Here is an 18,837-nt window from a genome sequence, read left to right on the forward strand (position 1 = left end):
GTAGGAACAGACAAAACCCTGCCCTCTGGAAGCTCATCTTCTCCTGGGTGGGGGGAGGGGGGACTGACACTATACAGAATAAATAAGTAAACTAAGTCCAAGTCTTTGCGACCGCATGGACTGCAGTGCACTAGGCTTCCCTGTCCTCCACTATCTCTTGGAGTTTGCTCAAACTAAAGTCCATTGGGCTTCCCTGGTGGCTCAGACAGTAAAGAATCCACATGCCATGTGGGAGACCTGAGTTCAATCCCTGGGTTGGGAAGGTCCCCTGGAGGAGGACATGGCAATCCACTCCAGTATTCTTGCCTGGAGAATCCCCATGGACAGAGGAGCCTGGTGGGCTGCAGTCCATGGGGCACAACTGAGCGGTTAAGCACAACATCCATTAAGTTGGTGATGCCATTCAACCATCTCCTCCTCTGTCATCCCCTTCTCCCCTTGCTCTCTATCAGACTGATTCCATGAACAGAAAGGAGACTCAAGAGTAGGGAACGATTTAGGCTTTACCCAAGGCCACCCGTTAAGCAAATGTTAGCTTTAGTAATAAAAGGAGCCAGGTGCTCAGATGCAGGGCCGCTGGGGGAGGGGACAGTTGGAAGAAATAGCCATTAGCTTTGATCCTCTCCCAGCAAAAGTCAAACTCCTGGCCAGAGAGGTCATCTGGAGACGTTTGCCCTGGAGCCTGTGACGGTAGCTGCTCATGATAAATAGCTCCGGATATGTGGAGAGCCATCTAGGGGTAAAGAGAGATAACCCCAGGGTCGGGTGTGGGGCCGGCTGGGGGAGAAAGGAGCTATTTGTTAAAGCTCCAAAAACAGGGACTTTGGGTCGGAATCTGGAACAAATACTTTGTCCACAGAGAAGCACACTGCCTCAGAAGTGACTTCTCTGTTTGCCAGGGATGCGGGAGGAGGCATAGCCCCTGAAAGAAGTCAGCCTGGGTGGCTTCCCTGCAAGCTCAGACCGGGGCGTTTCAAAGGCCCAGGCTGGACTTCTGGCCCCAGATACCTTCAGCAGGAGGTTCTTGACCTGAACAGTTCCAATCCACCGACCACACTGGAAGCTGAGTCCGGTTTCTGAGCTTTGGTGTGCTCCTTTCTAGGAGGGTTGGAGTGGATTCTGCTGGTTGCATCAGCTGTGCTGTGATCTCTGACATTTTCTTTGTTCCCACATAAACCAAGCACACAAAAACTAATTTTCCTGGCTTAATAAAAGAACAAGGTGGGGGCGGGGGGAAAGAATGGCCAGGTGGGGAGAAAACTGGGGCTTGGGTGAAATGGACTGTGGTGGGTAGGGAGTGCCCCCTGGGGGCCCTCCCTCTTGGTGAGCTCCCCAGAATCGGCTCTGGTTCCAGCAGGCCCTGCCTGGACAGGCTGCACGAGGTGGTAGTTGGGCAAACCAGCCCTTCAGCACCTGCTGTGCACCCAGCCCAGTGGTGGCTAGTGGTTCTCAAGCACTTTCCAGCAGTCAGGTCCTGTGCTGTGGGTTTTACCAACAGGTACCTCATTTGTGCTTCTGAGGAACTGACAGCTGCCCACAACCACGGAGCTGGTGTGTACACCAATGCCAGCGTCCTTCCTGTATCATGGTGGGCTTGCCTCTGCCCCATCCCAGGGGTGTTGTGGAGGTTGCACATGATTGGGCACACGGTGGCAGCTCACAAATGCCCTGTGCTGGCAGGTGCAGGGTGGAGGGGAAGCAAGGGAGAGAGGCGTGGGCTGGAATCAGATGGCTTGCCAGGCTTCCAGGTATGTGGCAACTAGCTACAAAGAGGGCTCTCTAGAGACCCAACCAGCCTGTAACCCACCTACTTTCCAAAGCCTGTTCCCTCCCACTGTCCCCCGCCACCCACTACTCCAGCTTTTTCAGGATTTCTGAAGGACCCCTCCTGTCTCCTAGCACCTGCACAGGTGAGCCCCTTCCTACCCCCAAAATATGCATGTCTGGCACCTTCTCCAGCTCTCAGGCCTCCCTCGGGTCCTTCCCTGAGCATTGCAGGGCAGTGCCCCCTCACCTCCCCGTTTTGCCATCCCAGCTTGCAACCATTTATTGCTGCTCGGCTCTCATACCCCAAGGGACAGTGAGGGAAGCCCCGGTGAGTGCTCGAGGGCCACTGGAGGAGGGTCGTCGACTGGAAGCGGGAGGTGAGGGGCGTTCCCACCCCTCAACACTCCCCCTCGTGCCACAGTCGGCCCCCCGGGAAGGACTAGGGGCTGAGTCGGCCAAAGTCCAGGTCCTCAGGTGCTAGGCAGCACGCTACTTAAACCTACGACCCGCCGCTGGCGACCTCCAGCCAGACGACGGCCAAGAACAGGAACGCCAGGTCAGTTGGCTGGCCGAGTGGGTAGCCGGGAACTGGGGGTCGGGGGCCGGCAATCGAGGTCCCCGCGGCTGCGTGGCAGCCTCGGGACCGGCCAGCGCCGCCGCGCACGGCCCTGGGACTTGTAGTTCTCGGCTCCCGGAGAGGCTAGCGCGAGCCCGGGAACTCGGCGCTGCGCGGGGACGGGGACTACATTTCCCAGAAGGCCGAGGAAGCAGGGTCACGGCGAAAGGACCCCGGCCGGCGGCGCTTCTCGGGCCCGATGGGGCCGGTTCTGGGTGTCGGGGGCTTCCTCGAGGCCCCAGCGCGATCCCTGCAAGGCAACCCGCGGCCAACGAGTCCGGGCCGGGCGGGGCCCGTGCGCAGCTCGGTGGCTGCGCCGGACTGCTGCGGAGGCCTCGGCAACCTCGACTTCAGGAAGGTACCGGGCGCCGGGCGGGAGGGGTGCCGCGGGCGGGGCCTCTTCCTACGCCGGGGGGCGGGACCGCCGTTACCAGGCAACGGAGGCGGGGCGCCGGGCGGTGTCTAGGGCCCCGCGCCTGGGCGCGTACACCTGTGCACCCCGGGATTTCGAGGCTCCGGGAGGGCGGCGCCCTTAGCCGAGGCCGGAGGACTGGCCTCCTCCCCGGTGGACTAGCGGGGAGTTCGCGACCTGCCGAGCCCTGCACGGGCCGGGCCGGGATGGAGTGGGCGGACCCGGTGCTGGAGACCCTCCGGCCCGCGGCCCCCTCCCTCGGAGCCGCCTCTGAGACAAGACAAACACGTTTCCGGAGTCTGGCACTCCTGGTGGAGCCCCAAATAGGTCTCTGCTCGAGGCCACCTTTTGTGGTCCATTCGTTTGTCCCGCTGGTCTTGATCGAGAGCAGGTGTCCATCGAAGAAAAACGCACAACCTCAGGGTTGTGAGTTATGTTCTGTTTAGCGTCTTCCTGCGGACTGGAGCCCGGGAAAGAGCCTCTCAGGAGCTCTGAAAGACTGTTCCAGAGAGGTTAGGGAGGAACCAGGATATATAGAAGTTTTTGCTGGAAACACAAAACCCCAAAACATGTGGAACATCAAAAGATTACTGGTAATCACACACACACACACACACACACACACGAAACAGACATCTCTTTCATGATTTTAGCGCATTTCTGGATCTGGGAAGATGCAAGAGTCTGGGCTCCTTGAAATTATTCCTTAGATCTCATCCTGTCTGGGGCCAATCTCCTGTTTTTCTCCATCTTAAACCACCTCAGGGCGCACCTGGGTTGGCAGCAGCGGCCAGTGGCCTGATGGGGCAACTTTTGTTCTTACTGGAATGGCCGGTGACATTCTTTGTCGGTTCTCACTGACTTTTCACTCTAGTGAGGCTGGAAACCTAAAATTCTCTCCCAGAGATAAAATTGGACACTGTTTTAGAGACTGGCTGGTGGGGAGGGGGACTGCGATCCCGAGATAGCTCGTCCCCTACCTAAGGAGGTGACCTCTGATCTGAGCCCTGAGAGGTAAGCCAGGGGGTCAGGTGCTCTGGTGGAGGGCTGGCAGAGCCAAGGCCGTGAGGAGGTGGATTTGTTCCGGAACAAAGAGAAGCCTCACGTCTGTCCCCAGGAAGTGCCGGACAGCCCAAGGGGATGGGAGGAAAGCAGAGGAGGGGAGGAAGACTTATTATTTCGAAGAACTTTCCGTGAAGTGCTGGGTCACTCTGCATGACTTGGGCGGTTCAGAGCAAGCTGTCTGGTGTAATGGGCACCCAGATCCAGGTGAATATCACCAGCTGCCCTGGGAGGACGAATGTATCTGACGGCATCCTTTGAATACTGGATTCCTGATGGCGTTAGAGGACTCAAAACCCATGAGGTCATGGTGTGCCATGCTTTCTATCCTAGCAGATCTCAGATGAGAAGGGCAGAGATCTTGGAATGCCAGAGGGGACCTTCGGGATTGCCCAGCCTGGGGTGGCTGCTTCACGGATGCGAACTCCGGGTGGAAGGATGGGCACCGTTGACTAGAGGTGGGGAGACCTTCAGGGCTTTGGACAGTGGAGCCCCTGCAAGGTTAAGGTCTGAGCAAGGCCTGGCAGCGGGGGAGGGGGAGACTTCCTGGGTGTGTGCAGGCAGCCCCTTCTCTCTGGGGCTGTGCAGTGGGACTGACCTGGGAGCTTTTGGGAGATGGGTCAGGGTGACCCTCACTGGCTAACATTCCGTTTCCCACCGCTGCCCCTGTTGGTACAGTTAAGCTTCCTGTTGCCAACAACATTCCGCGTTGTCTATTTGTGCCTCTTGGCAGCCCTCCTCCCTCCTCTGTCAGAATCTCTGGTTTGGAGAGATATTGTCTCCAGGATGGTTTCTTTGCATCCAACACATCTGAGCTGCAGGCTGGCACCAAGCTGACCTAGCCCCGTCTGATGGCCAGGGCGGGGGTGGTGGTGGGGGTAACACGGTCATGGTGAAAATCCAAACTCCTCTAGTAGCCACAGTTCAACAACTAAGAAGAAATCGGTGAAGTTACTTTTAATAGTATATTTGACCCAATACATAAAAAAATGTGATTCTGTCATGCACTACCGCACGACCCCAGCAGCCACACGCCTGCTGACGTGGGCACAATGCGCTTGACCAGTAGCTCCTGGGCCTGCTGCAGTGGGTTTGGAATCAGGACTTTGTTTTTAGCTTAGAAAGTAGCCCCCCACCCCCTGCCGCCCCCCAGGCTGGGGAGTGTCCCTGCTGCACCCTCATTGACCAAGGCCCTCTCTACCCTGAACTTGGCTCGGCTCCTCCTTGGCTCAGCAGCCGCGTGAAGCCCACTGACTGGTGGGAGATGGAGCCGGACAGAAGGGCTCCGATGGTGCCTCATGGTGCCAGCTTCTTGGGGAGCTTGGGCTGCCAGGGCACAATCGGAGACTCTGCTCATGCCCATTTCCAGATGGTTCCCCAGCCCTTGTCCCTTGTGAGCGTGGGTGGGGTAGGTGTCCAAAGGGGCCGTTCAGTTACCTGCTCTGTAAGATGAGAGCTCTGTCAGCTGTGAAGTTCGGGTGACCACACTGAGGGTGGGTGGTTCTCAGAAGGCAAGGTTCAGGCTGCGTCCAGCCCATGCTTGGGGGCCGGGCCCCCTTGGGCTGCACAGTCCCTGTATGTGACTGCTCTGTGACCATTTGGGAGGCAAATCCCAGGGGGTGACGGGCATGTCGGAGCTGCCTTCCCGGGTGAGATGTTTGCCTACTACACAAGAGTTATTTTTCAAATTCTCTTGGCATTATCACATTGGTCAGAACAAACATCAGGCCATTTCTTTGGACAACTTATTCTGTGAAGTTCTCAGGGATGTAATTTTTGTCTTCAGTGTTTTGGGGTGAGAGTCCAGACATTTGGCAAGTCATGTCAGTGTACAGAGCACTGGTTTCTCCTGCCTCTGTTGAGATGGCCATATGGCTTTTCTTCTTCTGTCTGTCCGTGGGGATGTTGGTTGTTACACCAGCCCCACATTTCTGGGGTGACCCCCAACTTGGTCCTGATCTGTTCTCCTTGTATTCATTGCAGGCTTTGAGTTTCCATCATTTTGTTCAGGGTTTTGGAGGGCTGTATTCATGAGGAGTATGGTTTGTAGTTTTCTTGTAGTGTCTTTGTCCAGCTATAGCATTAAAGGAATGCAGCCCTCTTAGTGGGAGCTGGGAAGTGTTCTGGGAGAGACTGTGCAGAATTGTGGTTCTTTGTTCCTTAAATGTTTGGTAGGATTCATCACTTTGCCGACAAAGGTCTGTCTAGTCAAAGCTATGGTTTTTCCAGTAGTCATATACGGATGTGAGAGTTGGACCATTAAGAAAGCTGAGTGCTAAAGTATTGATGCCTTTGAACTGTGGTGTTGAGGAAGACTCTTGAGAGCCCCTTGGACAGCAAGGAGATCAAACCAGTCAATCGTAAAGGAAATCAGTCCTGAATATTCGTTAGAAGGACTGATGCTGAAGCTGAAACTCCAATACTTTGGCCACCTGATGCGAAGAACTGACTCATTAGAAAAGACAAGGTTGCACCTGTTTCCCCCGCTTATCCCCCCCAGGGGAGGAGGTCACAGAGGCCCCCTCTGGTCCTTCTGGAGGGTGGGAGGGAGCCCCCAGCCTGGATTGTCTGCTGCCTGGAGACCTTCTGTGCCTGGTGCCACGATCAAGGTCATGGCTGCCTTAGTACAGAACTTTGTGGCCCTCCTTCGTGTGTCTGTGCTAGTGTGGGGCTCACAGCACTGGTTTCCTGGTAAATGTCTCCTGAGTTGCCCTGAGATGGAGGGTCCTGCTGGAGGCCGACACACTGTCCCCAGCCTGTCCCCCGCCCTCTGTGCTGAGCGGTACGTGGGTCCCACCTGCGGTCGATGTGACTTTGACTCCTGGGCCCCTGCTGTTTGTTTGGATGTCACAATGTGACCCGGGTGCTGTTGACCCGCCACGTCTGTGTACCCCTCGCATGGCAAGCGGTATGGTCCAGCCTCTGAGCCCCTCACGGAGCGCTGCTGGGGTACGGTAGGCGGAGCATCTCCTTTGCGTTCCAGCGCCGGGACCCTGCAGCCCGTGACCTTGGAACTGCAGGGGCTGCATCGTTAGAGTTACCAAGAGCAGAGGGCCAGGACTTCCACGGCTTTAGTAAGGTGGGGGGACCCTTCCCATAGCTGAGGTGGCCTGGGGTGGGGTGCAGAGTTCTGGGGGCAGCATTGGGGACCCACCTGCTCTGCTCCTGTCTGACGGGGTTTTGGAGGGAGGGCCTCCTTGCGTCACGGAGGTGACAGCAGCCCGAAAGGGACCTGCCGGCCTCAGAGCCTGAAGCCAGGAGGGGCCCCTCTGCTGCCGCCTAGCCTGTTCGTCATTCTCTGCTCCGCACGCCCCTCTCTGGGCAACGCAAATCCCCCTTCAAGGTGACCAGATGCTTCCCAGGTGATGAGGGCCCTGGGACCTGGGTAGGGGCCATGGTCCTAACAGGGGGTTGGGGGGGACCTGGCTGGATGTCGGCTTCCGGTGGCCTCAGCCAGTGTCTTTCTTCTGCTCACTTGTCTGGCCCCCTAGGGAATGTTCAGAACTTACCTTTGCCCCAGTGCCTGAACCTGGAATCTGGAATGTGGAATCTGGAATCTGGAAGGGCTGGTTGACCTGGCCTCTGCGAGCCCCTGGCTTGCTTGTCTCCGAGCAGGCATGACAACAGGGCTGGTGCTGCTGAGTGACTGCCTGAGGTGAGGCGTGAGCACTGATGCATCAGGAGATGCATGTTGGTCTTGCTGCAGCGGCTTAGCTGGCAGAGTCCCCTCAGAGTGGTGCCTCCTGTGGGTGCTCTGTGTCTGCTAAATGTAAATACCTGAAACCTGGCAGGAGGACCACGTCTCTCCCTGGGCCCTTTGGGGAAAGAGGGCCAGTTCCCAGTTCCCCTGCTGACTTTCCTGAGGTGTGATTCACGTAGTGATGTCTGCCCAGATGGAGAGTTCTCATGTACCCCTGACCACCCAGGCTCCATCACCCCAAAAGACCCCTCTGCGCCCTCCAGGCAGCCACTGGACTGCGTGCTGGCTTCTTCCTGCTCACTAGCCAGAGGCTGGGTGACCTCAAGCCCCTGGCCACCATCTGCACCTGCTCCCCACGTGGGCAGGCCTCACACTTGACCCTTTGCCCTCTTTCCTTCTGGCCCTGCCAGCCCAGGGTCACTTGTGGGGCACGAGGCACAGCCTGAGGACACAGGGCTTCTATGGGACTGTGGGGTTTCCTATCCTTGTACAGGTGTCTGCTGGCTGGTGGTGAAAAGTGACAGGGGCTGAGGCTGTGTGAGTGGTGGGGCCTGGAGGATCTGACCCGCCGGCAACCTCTGTGAGTTTCCCCATAAAATGTGATGGGTGTCAGGGTGGACACATTGAGTCCCAGGGTTGCTGGCACGGCTGCAGGGAAGGGTTTTTGACTCTCCTCTGCTGAGTGGGAACAGTCCGCCGCCACCTGCGGGCCCTGGCAGTTGGGGGCGTTGGTCTCCCCATGGACACGGTCGCCAAGCTGGAGGCTCCGGATTCTTCCGGTTCAGAGGAACTCCTTAAAATGGCATCTGCTGACAATGACACCCTTGTCTGCAGAAATGCCACAGAAGCTCCCATGGGAGTTGTCGCTGTCATAAACATGTTGAGAAGCACGTTTTGTGTGCTGGCCCTAAGCCAGACATGGTGATTCAGAGGACAGGCCGGGCCTGGGGGCCATTAGCGGGAAGTATGGTTCACGGAGTTGGTGAATGTGATCGAATATGGCTCAGGTCAGAGCTCAGACTCCCGTACATCCCTGGGCTCTTCATTGCACATGGCTGCCCCCCCAGCTCTGCCCCCCTGTGGACGGGAGACTGATCCACCCTGAGTAGGTTCCACCCCTGGGTTTCTAAGGAACTGAGGACTACACCCGCACCCCCGGTCAAGGTTTGAGAACATTGCTTGATTTCTCAGCTTAAGAGTCGCCAGAAAAATACATACTTAGGAAGCACAGCTTCTGGGCAGCTGGTGCATCTCTGGCCTCAGAAGCAGAGGGGTCTGCAGGCTCAGGGCTGCTCCCTGCAGGGCCCACTCACGCTACCTGGGCTGCTTCCTGTCTCGCTCTGAAGTCAGAGGGAGGGGGTTGAAGTCCCTGGAGCACAGGCAGCTGAGATATTCCCTTACCACCGTGTGTTTTACTGATGAAGAAACAGGGGCCACCATTCACCCAACAAACACTCTGTGCCAGGCGATGATACAGAGATGGGGAAGAAATGGCCCCTCATCTGGAGGAACCATCACCAAACAGGGACAGATGACAGGGACAGGGACAGATGGGGTACACACAGAAGACACAGGAGGGGGCCATGGGCGAGGGTACCGGACATGCTCTCACTGGGTCTTGAGGGATGAAAAGAGTTTGAGGGACAGGGGGTATTTCAGAAGGCATTTGAAAAGGTTCAGAACACGCTGTTTGTGGGTGCGGGTGGCAGGAAGAATGGCAGGTAAGACTGGTGGAGGGAAATCCATCAGAGATGTTGGGCTGGGTGGGGAGGCATGGGTGCTGGTGTGGCAGGAAGTGAGGCTTGGGAGCCAGCCCCTTCCTGGGGGCACTGGGACACTTGGCAGAGTTTTGAGCAGGAGGATGATGGGGGCACCACCAGAGAAGACTTGCTGTGAGAGGAGGGAGCTGGCAGTGAGGCAGGGTGAGCAGGAGGAGCACTGGGGCCAGTGAGGCCCCCTGGCTGCGAGGGTCTGCTTTCACAGAGGGGGCTGGTGCTGGCTAAGCAGGACCCAAGCAGGACTCTGGTCCTTCCCGCCCTCCCACCTCCCCCCCCACAGACAGCATTTCAGTGGGCGGAGCCTCACAGTCAGACATGCTTAACCACTCCTCAGCCACTCCTCAAGGCTTTGGGGCTGGTGGGGTCTCCCTCAGGCTGCAGCCTGTCCTTCCTAGGGGCTTCCACACCTTGGCAGCCACCTGGTTGCGGGGGTGGGGGGCTAGCCGAAAGGGTGGCAGCGTACAGGGTGCCTCGCTGTGGCCCATCCAGGCAGGGTCCTGTGTCCAGCCTTGCTCCCCATGGTTGCTGAGGTGGCTTGACCATCCTCTGTATCCTGCACCTGTGCTTCCGTGGCCCTGGCCTGGGCCAGTGCGCCCAGCATTCCCACAACCATGCACCTCTGGTTCTTGGCTCAGCTTTTCTCCTGTCTTGGGCGGTCAACTGAGTCTGGCTTTTCCCTGGTCCCTGCCAACTGACAGGCAGAGGAGGCCACGTGGGAAGGACATGCCAGCATCTGAGCTCTGAGACATTCCTGAATCTTTCACAGCCATGCTCAGTGGCATGGTGGGCCGAGCCATGCTGGGAGTGGTCACCTGTGGAGTGTCTGCAGGGCTCGGTGGCCTGAGACAAACATTTTCCAAAAGAATGAAATGTGTCTCTGAGAGAAACGAAGTGCAAACGCCATTGCAGGTGATATTATAGGAAAGGCCAGAACCCCCATGGTCCTGACTTTCTTCCCAGTTGAGGCTTATTTTTATTGTGGATTGCATGTGAACTAAAGAGCCTCTTGATAAGAGTGAAAGAGGAGAGGGACAAACTTGGCTTAAAACTCAGCACTCAAAAAACTAAGATCGTGGCATCCGGTTCCATCACTTCACGGCAAATAGATGGTGGAACAATGGAAACAGTAAGAAACTTTATTTTCTTGGGTTCCAAAATCGCTGCAGATGGAGACTGCAGCCATGATATTAAAAGACGCTTGCTCCCTGGAAGAAAAGCTATGACCAACCTAGATAGCATATTAAAAAGCACAGACATTACTTTGCCAACAAAGGTCCATCTAGTCAAGGCTACGGTTTTTCCAGTGGTCATGTACAGACTGAGAGTTCGACTATAAAGACAGCTGAACACCAGAGAATTGATGCTTTTGAACTGTGGTGTTGGAGAAGACTCTTGAGAATCCCTTGGACTGCAAGGAGATCCAACCAGTCCATCCTAAAGGAAATCAGTCCTGAATATTCACTGCAAGGACTGATGCTGAAGCTGAAACTCCAATACTTTGGCCACCTGATGTGAAGAACCAACTCATTGAAAAAGACCCTGATGCTGGGAAAGATTGAAGACGGGAAGAGAAGGGGACAACAGAGGATGTGATGGTTGGATGGCATCACTGACGTGATGGACATGAGTTTGAGTAAGCTCCACGAGTTGGTGATGGACAGGGAAGCCTGGTGTGCTGCAGTCCATGGGGTCACAAAGAGTCAGACATGACTGAGTGACTGAACTGAAATGAACTACATGTGGAGAGGTACCATAGATCTCTAAAAAGAAAAACAGAGAGTGATGCAGTGACTTAGCACTCAGAATGTCAGTGGTGTCTCATCCTTTTTAAAGAAGGAACTCAGTGCTGGAAGCATCTGGCTGTCTCCTCCTTGTCCCCAGAGGCAGGTAGGGGGCAGATCTCAGTTCTGTCCGCAGGGATGTCTGGGCCGTGTCTGGAGCCGTTTTTGGTTGTCATAGCTGCGGAGGGCTACCAGCGTGGAGTGGGTGGGGGCCACAAAGAGTGAGTGGCCAGAGGGTGGACAGGGAGAAGGTGGGAGAGACCCAGCCCAGGCACAGGAGGGGTGCTCAGCTGTGTGGTGGTAGTTCCTGAAAATGCACTAGGGCTCTGAGGTGCTGCAGCTTCCTTGTCCATTTGATGTGTGTTTGAAATCAAGGCAGGTTGGCACAGACCTGGTCTGTTTAAATTCTCTAGTTGCCTTGGGAATGGTGCATCTGGTTTTCCCAAGCTCCTGTGATGCACACATGTTGCATGCGTGCCAATAGGAGCAGCCATGCGCACATGTGTATGTTCCTGGGGCTGGTGCCTGGGGTTGGGGACCCCCCACCAACATTCAGGAGCGCAGTCCAGCAGGTGGGAAAAGCCACTGCTGTTCTTTTCATCTGGTCCTCAGATGCTGAGCATCTTCACACAGGTGTCGGCCCCTCGGGTTGGCTCTAAACACCTCCGCAGGGTCCTGGTTACCCTAGTGGGGTCGCTGCCCTACAAGGTGCTGGATACTCACCTTCAGAGTCACTGATTTTCTCCCTGGCTTCCACTGTGGCCCCACCGCCCTCCAACAGGCACAACACGGCTGGCTGGGTTTTGCTTTTTATCTTCAGATTTATGAGATTACACTGTAGTAACTTTTGCCGGACTTGGACGCACCAGAGCCTGCTGGCCTGTTCCCGGAGGGTAACTTTGCTTCTGAGCTCTGGGCTTGCCTTCTCTTTGGTGTTGGCCAGGCGGGGCCAGGTGGGGCAGGCCCGTCTCCCACTGACGTCACTCTGTCCCTTCAGGCAGACCTCTGCATTATGACCCGGCTGCTTGGCTACGTGGACCTCTCGGAACCCCACTTTGTGGCTGCCGTCCTTGCCATTGTCTTCAATCCGCTCTTCTGGAATGTGGTAAGTGCACCCAGGGCGGGCTGCACGGACAGACAGGTGGACGGACGGACAGACTGGCAGCTCTTCCCTCCCCATCTGTCTCTGGTCAGCGTGGGAGCATCCTCCTGCTTCCCTGCCAAGGTCGGCACCCGGGGAGGACGCCCCTCCCCTTGGGGTCCTGCCACATCTTGGCTTTAGCAGACAGCCCAGGGCTGCCCTGCATGCCTGGGGGGGCCGTGCTGTTCCAGTGGGTGAGTTGGAAGGTCTTGGCTGGGGTTGGCTCCCCTCCTGCTACGTGTGCAACAAAGCCATCGTCTTGTGAATCTCCCACCCCAGCACCAGATGTGCTCTGTAGCCATGGTCACTTTTCCAAAATGCGGCTTCCCTCAGAGTGGTCTGCAGCCCCTGGGCTGACAGGCAATGGGGAGCAGGAAGGAACCCACAGCAAGTGAACTGGGTGGCAGACCCCCGCCAGGTCATCTGTGGGCATGGGGCCTTGCACAGTGGGCTCTGGGCCATCCCTCTGCCAGCCCTTCTGGGAGACGCCTCTCCCCGGCAGGATGAAGGGAAGCTTTGGGGGCCTCTGGTCTGCTGTCTGCAGCAGCATCTTGGGGGTTGGGGAGAGGCCACCCCCAAGGCGCCGGCTGGCAGAGCTGTGGACGCCTTATGCTCACCTCCAGGGCGTTGGCACACGCTGTTCCAAGCTTTCTTCATCTCAGGTAGCCGCTCGGTCCCCGGGGCAGAACAGGACATATTTGCATTTGGTTGACCAGTTAGGTCTTCACTTCATCTGGTGGGAGCAGGGTGGGGGTGGGGCTGCTCATCACAAAGAGGCCACAGCCAGTGTGCTGTCCCTCCCAACAGAGTGGTCTCCTTGAGGGGAGGGACATGCGTGATCAACGTGCCGTCCCTCTGTCCTGACAGACTGGTCTCCTTGAGGGGAGGGACACGCCCTGGTCAACCTGCCGTCCCTCCCGACAGACAGAGTGGTCTCCTTGAGGGGAGAGACATGCCCTGGTCAACGTGCCGTCCCTCCCATCCTGACAGACTGGTCTCCTTGAGGGGAGGGACACGCCCTGGTCAACCTGCCGTCCCTCCTGACAGACACACTGGTCTCCTTGAGGGGAGGGACATGCGCCCTGATCAACATGCTGTCCCTCCATCCTGACAGACTGGTCTCCTTGAGGGGAAGCATTTGTGTCCTTTTCCACATGCCCTGCTGGTTTCCCTGACACGTGACCACAGGCTGGGTAGTCCAGAACAGCAGGGACGCTCTCCCCCAGATCTAGGGGCCAAAAGCCTGAAACCAGTGAGCAGTTACACAGAAGCTGGTGTCCGGAGTTGTCCTGGAGGCAGGCAGCCAGTGGGGTCGGGGCTCCTTGGTTGGACTGAGCTTCCGGAGGAGCCAGGCAGGGGTGGGTAGGGAGGTGGACAGGCCGGCCGTCCTGAGGAAGGACCCTTAGTGCTGGCCTGCACCCTGGTTGTGTTTCAGGCAGCACTGAGATGTGTGTGAGAGGTGCACACGTGGCTGTACATGCGTGTGCACATGTGAGCACAGGGAGCTGGGCTGGGTGTGGACAGGCTGTCTGACACCCTTGCTCCCGTCTGGCTCAGAGTCTCACTCCGAGGGCATGGCTGTGCACGCACTGGGCTCTACGCCGAGCTGGATTTTTGCAGAGCTAGGGGTTGTCTTGCCTAGGCTCCCAGTGGGGACGGTCAGCCCGGTGTCACCAGGCCCCACACTTGCTCCTCTGGCCTGGCTGTGCCATGTGTATGTGTGTGGGCTTCTTAGGACATGCAAGCAGCCCTGCCTGCCCCATGGCCCGAGCCCTGAAGGGAGAGCTGTGTGGGGCAGCGGGCAGCAGCTGGGCTAACTTTAGAGTCTAGGGGTCTGAGCAGGGCAGCATTAAAGCATACCCTAACCCTAACCCTAACTGGTACGTATGGTACCAGGTAGCTCGCCAGGTGCCCAGACCATGTGGCGGGCAAGGGAGCGAGGAGGGAGTCCCAGCGAGACCCCAGCTGATTGGGCTTTTCCTCCCCCAGGGTCCTGACGGTCCAGGGGTGCAGCCTGAGTTTCCTCTCAGTCCTGCCGGGGCATGGGGATAGACAAAGCGCCTCCTCTGGGGTGCTTCACAGCTGGAGATGGTGGTGGGCAGTGGGGCGGCATTTGCATCCAAGCTTGTGTTGATTTGGTAGGACAGGTGTGGGGGGCTAGTGGGTTATCTCTGGGGTCCCTGCTGCATGGAGGGGCGGTTTGATGACACATACCCCCTGGGTGTCCTTGCATGCCCCCTACCCCCCTGCTTTTGCAGGGTCTGCTCCCTCCGAGAAGGGCCTCCCCTCTCCCACCAGCCCTCCCTGAGCCCTGGCCCCAGCAGACGTCTGTGGGTCCTGATCCTTGTGAGTTTGTGTTTCACCCCACCCCCCCCTTAGACCGAGGGCTCCTGGGAGCTAAGGGCAGGGCCTGGACCAGTAAGTTGTTGTGGGTGAGCCCTGAGTGGCCTGGGGGCCGGAGGCCAGCCAGGTCGTTTCTCCATTTGGGGTGAGTAGTAGGTCCTCCCGCTGACCTACAGTGCCAGCCTGGCTGTGTTGTTGACTTTGCACTATTCCCTGGTCCTCCTCTGACGCCATCTGAGATTCAGGAAAAATGTCCGAGGCGTGGGGTTTGTCTCTATTTACTGCCCACTTGCTCTGGCCTGGGCCTCAGCTGTATCATCTGAGGTCTGGAGAGTGCTGGGGCAAGGGGTGGCCTTTGTCCAGCTCGCCTCCAGGGTGGCTGCCAGGCAGCAGGAGAGGGGAATGGGTGTGAAGGGTCTGGAAGCCTGGGCCACGCTTGGCCAGGAGGAGCAGCCGTGGGAGCCTGTTCTTGCCACGTTTCCTCTGATCCCGCCTCCTGGCCCTACCCTGGCTCCCTGAGCCTCGGGGGCTAGGGTGGGAAGCGGTCAAGGCCCAGCCTGAAGACCCTGGGACTCGATGCCCAGGGCACCTCAGGGAAGGCCCCTGGGCACATTGTGTTTCTGGACCTGAGATCCCTGTAGTTTCTCCAAAGAGGCATTGGCCTTGGAGTGTGGGCTCCAGGGGACAGAGGTCATGAGAGGGGAGGGGCCGGACCCAGAGTCCTGGGCAGAGCGGGATGGAGAACCAGGCCACCTGATGCGTCCGGGGCATCAGGGGAGGGTGGGACTGGGGCTGCAAAGCTTCCTAGACTAAATTTGTCCAAATCCCATGCTTGTTGTCTGAGGTTCCAACCAGTCTTGGAGGACAGTCCCTGTGCCCACGACCAGCTTTGCAGGGAGCGGGGCTGCCTTGGGAGATGATGAGCTGGTGGGGGGTCACCCCGGGGCTGGGCCTGTCCTCGCTGCCTCTGGGACCCACCTTCCTCGGGGCAGACCCACCCTTGTCCCCGGTGGGGACAGAGGTGAATCTGCCTGAACTCAGCTTTCCCTGTCCTCTCTCGGGGTGTCAGGCACGAGTGCTGCTCAGCATTGGGGAGCATGGGAGAAGAGGGTGCAGGCAGAGTGCTCCTGCCCATTCCCTCTGCTCTCGGCTCTGTAGAGTCCAGCTTTGTCCTGCGGGTCCCGGGCGAGGTGGTGGGCAGGGGTCAGCCAATTGCTCTCAATGTCCCCAGCTGCCTTGGGTGGGGGGTCAGGGGGCTGCTCTGCAGTGAGGTGGGCGGGACAGAGACTGGGGGCACTGGGGGCAGATGTACTCACTGATGGCCATCCTGGGACCAAACATTGTTGTCACCACCTCCCCAAAGGGATTTGATGTGCAGATTCCTGGGGGGGATGGGTGGGTCCACCCCAGGTTTTTTCAGAAGTGACAGCTAAGGACCAGAGAGGTTGCTTGACCTGCCCAGGTCACACAGCTGTGAGAACAGAGCCGAACCTGACAGCCAGGGCTGCTGCTCCTGTGTGTTATCCCCTCCTCCCCGGCCCTCTCCTCCCTAGGCCCCCCTTCTTCCCCAGCCCTCCCCCAGGAGGGCCTGCCCGGTGCAGACACAGACGTAGCCCTGAGTGGCAGGCTGGCTGGCCCAGCTGGGGCAGGACCAGGGGCCCTGCTGGCAGGAGAGGCCCTCCTGGTCCCTGTCGGGGGTCCAGCCTTGCAGCCCTAGCCCTACCCCCTGCAGCTTAGGGTGCACCTACTGGGCTGGGGTGCACCCCGCTCTGACAGTGTGTGGGCTCTCTGTGGGGTGGCCTTGAGAGGCAGCCACCTGGGAGGGGTGCCAGGGGCAGGACGGCTCCAGTGACCTTGGGCCCATCCTTGGCTGCTTGGCCCCAGAAGCCAAGTGCAGCTGTGCCTCTGCCCCCTAAGTCCTCCCTGACTGTCTCACCAGCCCAGGGAGGGGCATGGGCCTCTGAGCACAGTGGCCTGTCCTGCTGCTGTGGTCCCCTGACCTGGACCTGGGTGGGAATTTTGGCTTCTCTGAGCCAAATTTTGGTTTTTCTCATCTGTAAAACAGGCACAGTTGTCAGGGACTCGAGGTTGGGACTAGAAGTTTGCTTGCAGCTGGCTGGCAGCTGCCACCCCTCCTCCTCTCCAGCCACCTGGCACTCTCTGTTGGCCTCTCCTGGTCACTCTTGTGGCTGGGCTGCCCGGGCAATGGTGCTATACTGCAGTGACAGGGCTCCACTTGCGGCTCAGCTCGGGACAGGTTCTGGGATAGTCACTCCATTGTCAGCCACACTTGGATGCCACATCAGTGCCTAGCAGGTGGCTTGGAGGCAGGGCGGGAAGCGTGAAAGGGTCAGCCCTGACTGTGAGGCTGCTGCCAAGGGACTGGCCAGGTCTCACAGGTCGGCTGGTAGCGGAGGTGAAGGGTCCTGACCGCCTGAAGCTGTCTCCTTGTACCGACAGCCAAACACCTGCACGAGCTGCTTTCTGAGAAGCAGGCATGGGGAGAGGGCAGGTGTGGTCGAAAGCACCAGGTTTCTCGGCTGGCAGGACCGTGACCTCCCTGAGGCGGCCCCATGGATGCGACAGGCAGGGGCAGGGCCCTGCTGGGAGCACCTCGGGGTCCCTCCAAAACGAACCCCGATGGCAGTGAGAGGGTGTTCCATCGTGGGCTCAGCCCTCCGGCAGCTGAGCCCTGACGGCAGCCTGGCGCCAGGTTTCGGGCAGAGCGCACTGGCCAGGTCTTCCCATCTGGGGCTTAGTTGGACCCCTGACCCTGGTTCTCTGGCCCAGGTCTGAGCGTGGCCTATAGGGTGTCTCAGCACTTGGTTCGAGGACGCGGCGGGGACCTCACAGCCTTTTTATACCCCTGCCTGCCAGGTACCCTCATGTTTGAAATTGTGCAAATGGTGATCGGGGGGCTGGGACCCCGAGGGCTGTGGCATACAGGCAGGCAGCCAGCTAGCTACCTGGCGGACGGAGCAGCGTGTCCAGAAGATGTTGTTCCTGATGCAGATTTGACACCTTTCTGGATCAGCGCTGACACCCCCGCCTTCCCCGGGAGCTCAGAAAGTCAGGTGTGAGATCCAATGGCCTAATTTTAGACCTTGAGTGTGCATGTCAGAACAGCAGGAGAATTAGAGAGGGAACAAGGACAGCCCGGCCTCACCCCTTGTTAGCTGTGAAGCCAGCACGTTCCCCAGGGTGGAGGAGGCACCACCAGTGGCCTCCGTGGCGGGGGAGTGGACAGGAGCAGAGCTTCTCTCTCGGGGCCCCTCCTGAGCGGAGCTCGATGGAGACACAGAGAGGGACTGGCCAGCGGGTGGGCCATGGCCTCCATTGCTGGAGGGCAAGTCACTGGGTAGACAAGGCAGGTTTGGCCAGCACCTTCTGGGAGGAACCTGCTTCGGGCAATATTTGCCCAAACTGGTCAGGGAAGCACTTAGGTCGCCCGGCCCTGCTCTCCTTGGGAGCCCAGGGGCTCAAGAGGACGGGGCACAGGGCAGGGGGTGAGCAGGCTGGGAGGCAGGCCCTGGGCTCATCCAGTGGTTCTGACCCCTCACCTGCTGACGTCTGCTGCCAGCACCTCCCTCCTGGCCTGCCTCTCACCTGCTGTCTGGGGCTCCTTAGAGTTGTGTGTGAAGTGCAGCCGTGTCCACTGGAAGCAGTAGTCATCGTTCCCCAGGGGGGGTTCACCCGGGAAAAGCACGTGACCCCCGTCTCTTTGGCCTTGAAGATGTAGGATCTTTCAGCTCCAGCTCCCCTGGGGTCCCTGCTGTCTGCCCCTCCCCCGGGGGAGGGGAGGACGGTCTCTTTTTCTTGGTCTCTCTGAATTCAGTATGTTGAAAGTTTAAATGTTGGCCACGCACACGCATGGCTCATGGCCCAAGGTCTGCAGATGGTGGATGGTGAGAATGGCTGTCTGTCCCCTGCCCCCAGCTCTGGCCGTGCTCTGCATCAAGGCTCGGGTGCATTGAGATGCCTCCTGCTCCCGTGGCAGGCCCAGTAGGCCCCTCATTGTCTCCTTCAGAAAATTGGGGGACGCTGACCTCAGAGCAGTCGTGGGAACTGGCCTGTGTTGGGGTTTCCTAAGTGTTGGGCCCTGTTCCCATGACCCTCCACGGCAGAGGCCTCTTCGCTCTCTCAGCCCCTTGTGGGGACGTGCTATCCTCAGCTCACTGGGCTTCACCAGCGGATGAGCACCCAGTCTCAGACTCAGCCCATAAACAGCTCTAGAGCA

General features: G+C 58.4%; 1 protein-coding gene across 2 annotated transcripts in view; it reads left to right on the forward strand.

Moving 5' to 3' along the window:
• Positions 1 to 2,591: 2,591 nt before the first annotated feature.
• The window catches only part of PEMT (phosphatidylethanolamine N-methyltransferase), a 35,455-nt gene continuing 19,209 nt past the window's right edge, over positions 2,592 to 18,837 (forward strand). Inside the window, exons 1-2 of one of the 2 annotated variants that reach the window (XM_052658219.1) lie at positions 2,592 to 2,741; positions 12,114 to 12,221. In XM_052658219.1, coding sequence (XP_052514179.1) covers positions 12,129 to 12,221 — 93 coding nt within the window. In that variant the 5' untranslated portion in view covers positions 2,592 to 2,741; positions 12,114 to 12,128. Of the gene's footprint in view, positions 2,742 to 8,118; positions 8,138 to 12,113; positions 12,222 to 18,837 lie in introns of those variants that run through there. The other variant, XM_052658217.1, reaches the window with a different exon arrangement.

This window comes from Budorcas taxicolor, chromosome 19 (genome assembly GCF_023091745.1).
Source record: "Budorcas taxicolor isolate Tak-1 chromosome 19, Takin1.1, whole genome shotgun sequence".
Classification (NCBI taxonomy): domain Eukaryota; kingdom Metazoa; phylum Chordata; class Mammalia; order Artiodactyla; family Bovidae; genus Budorcas; species Budorcas taxicolor.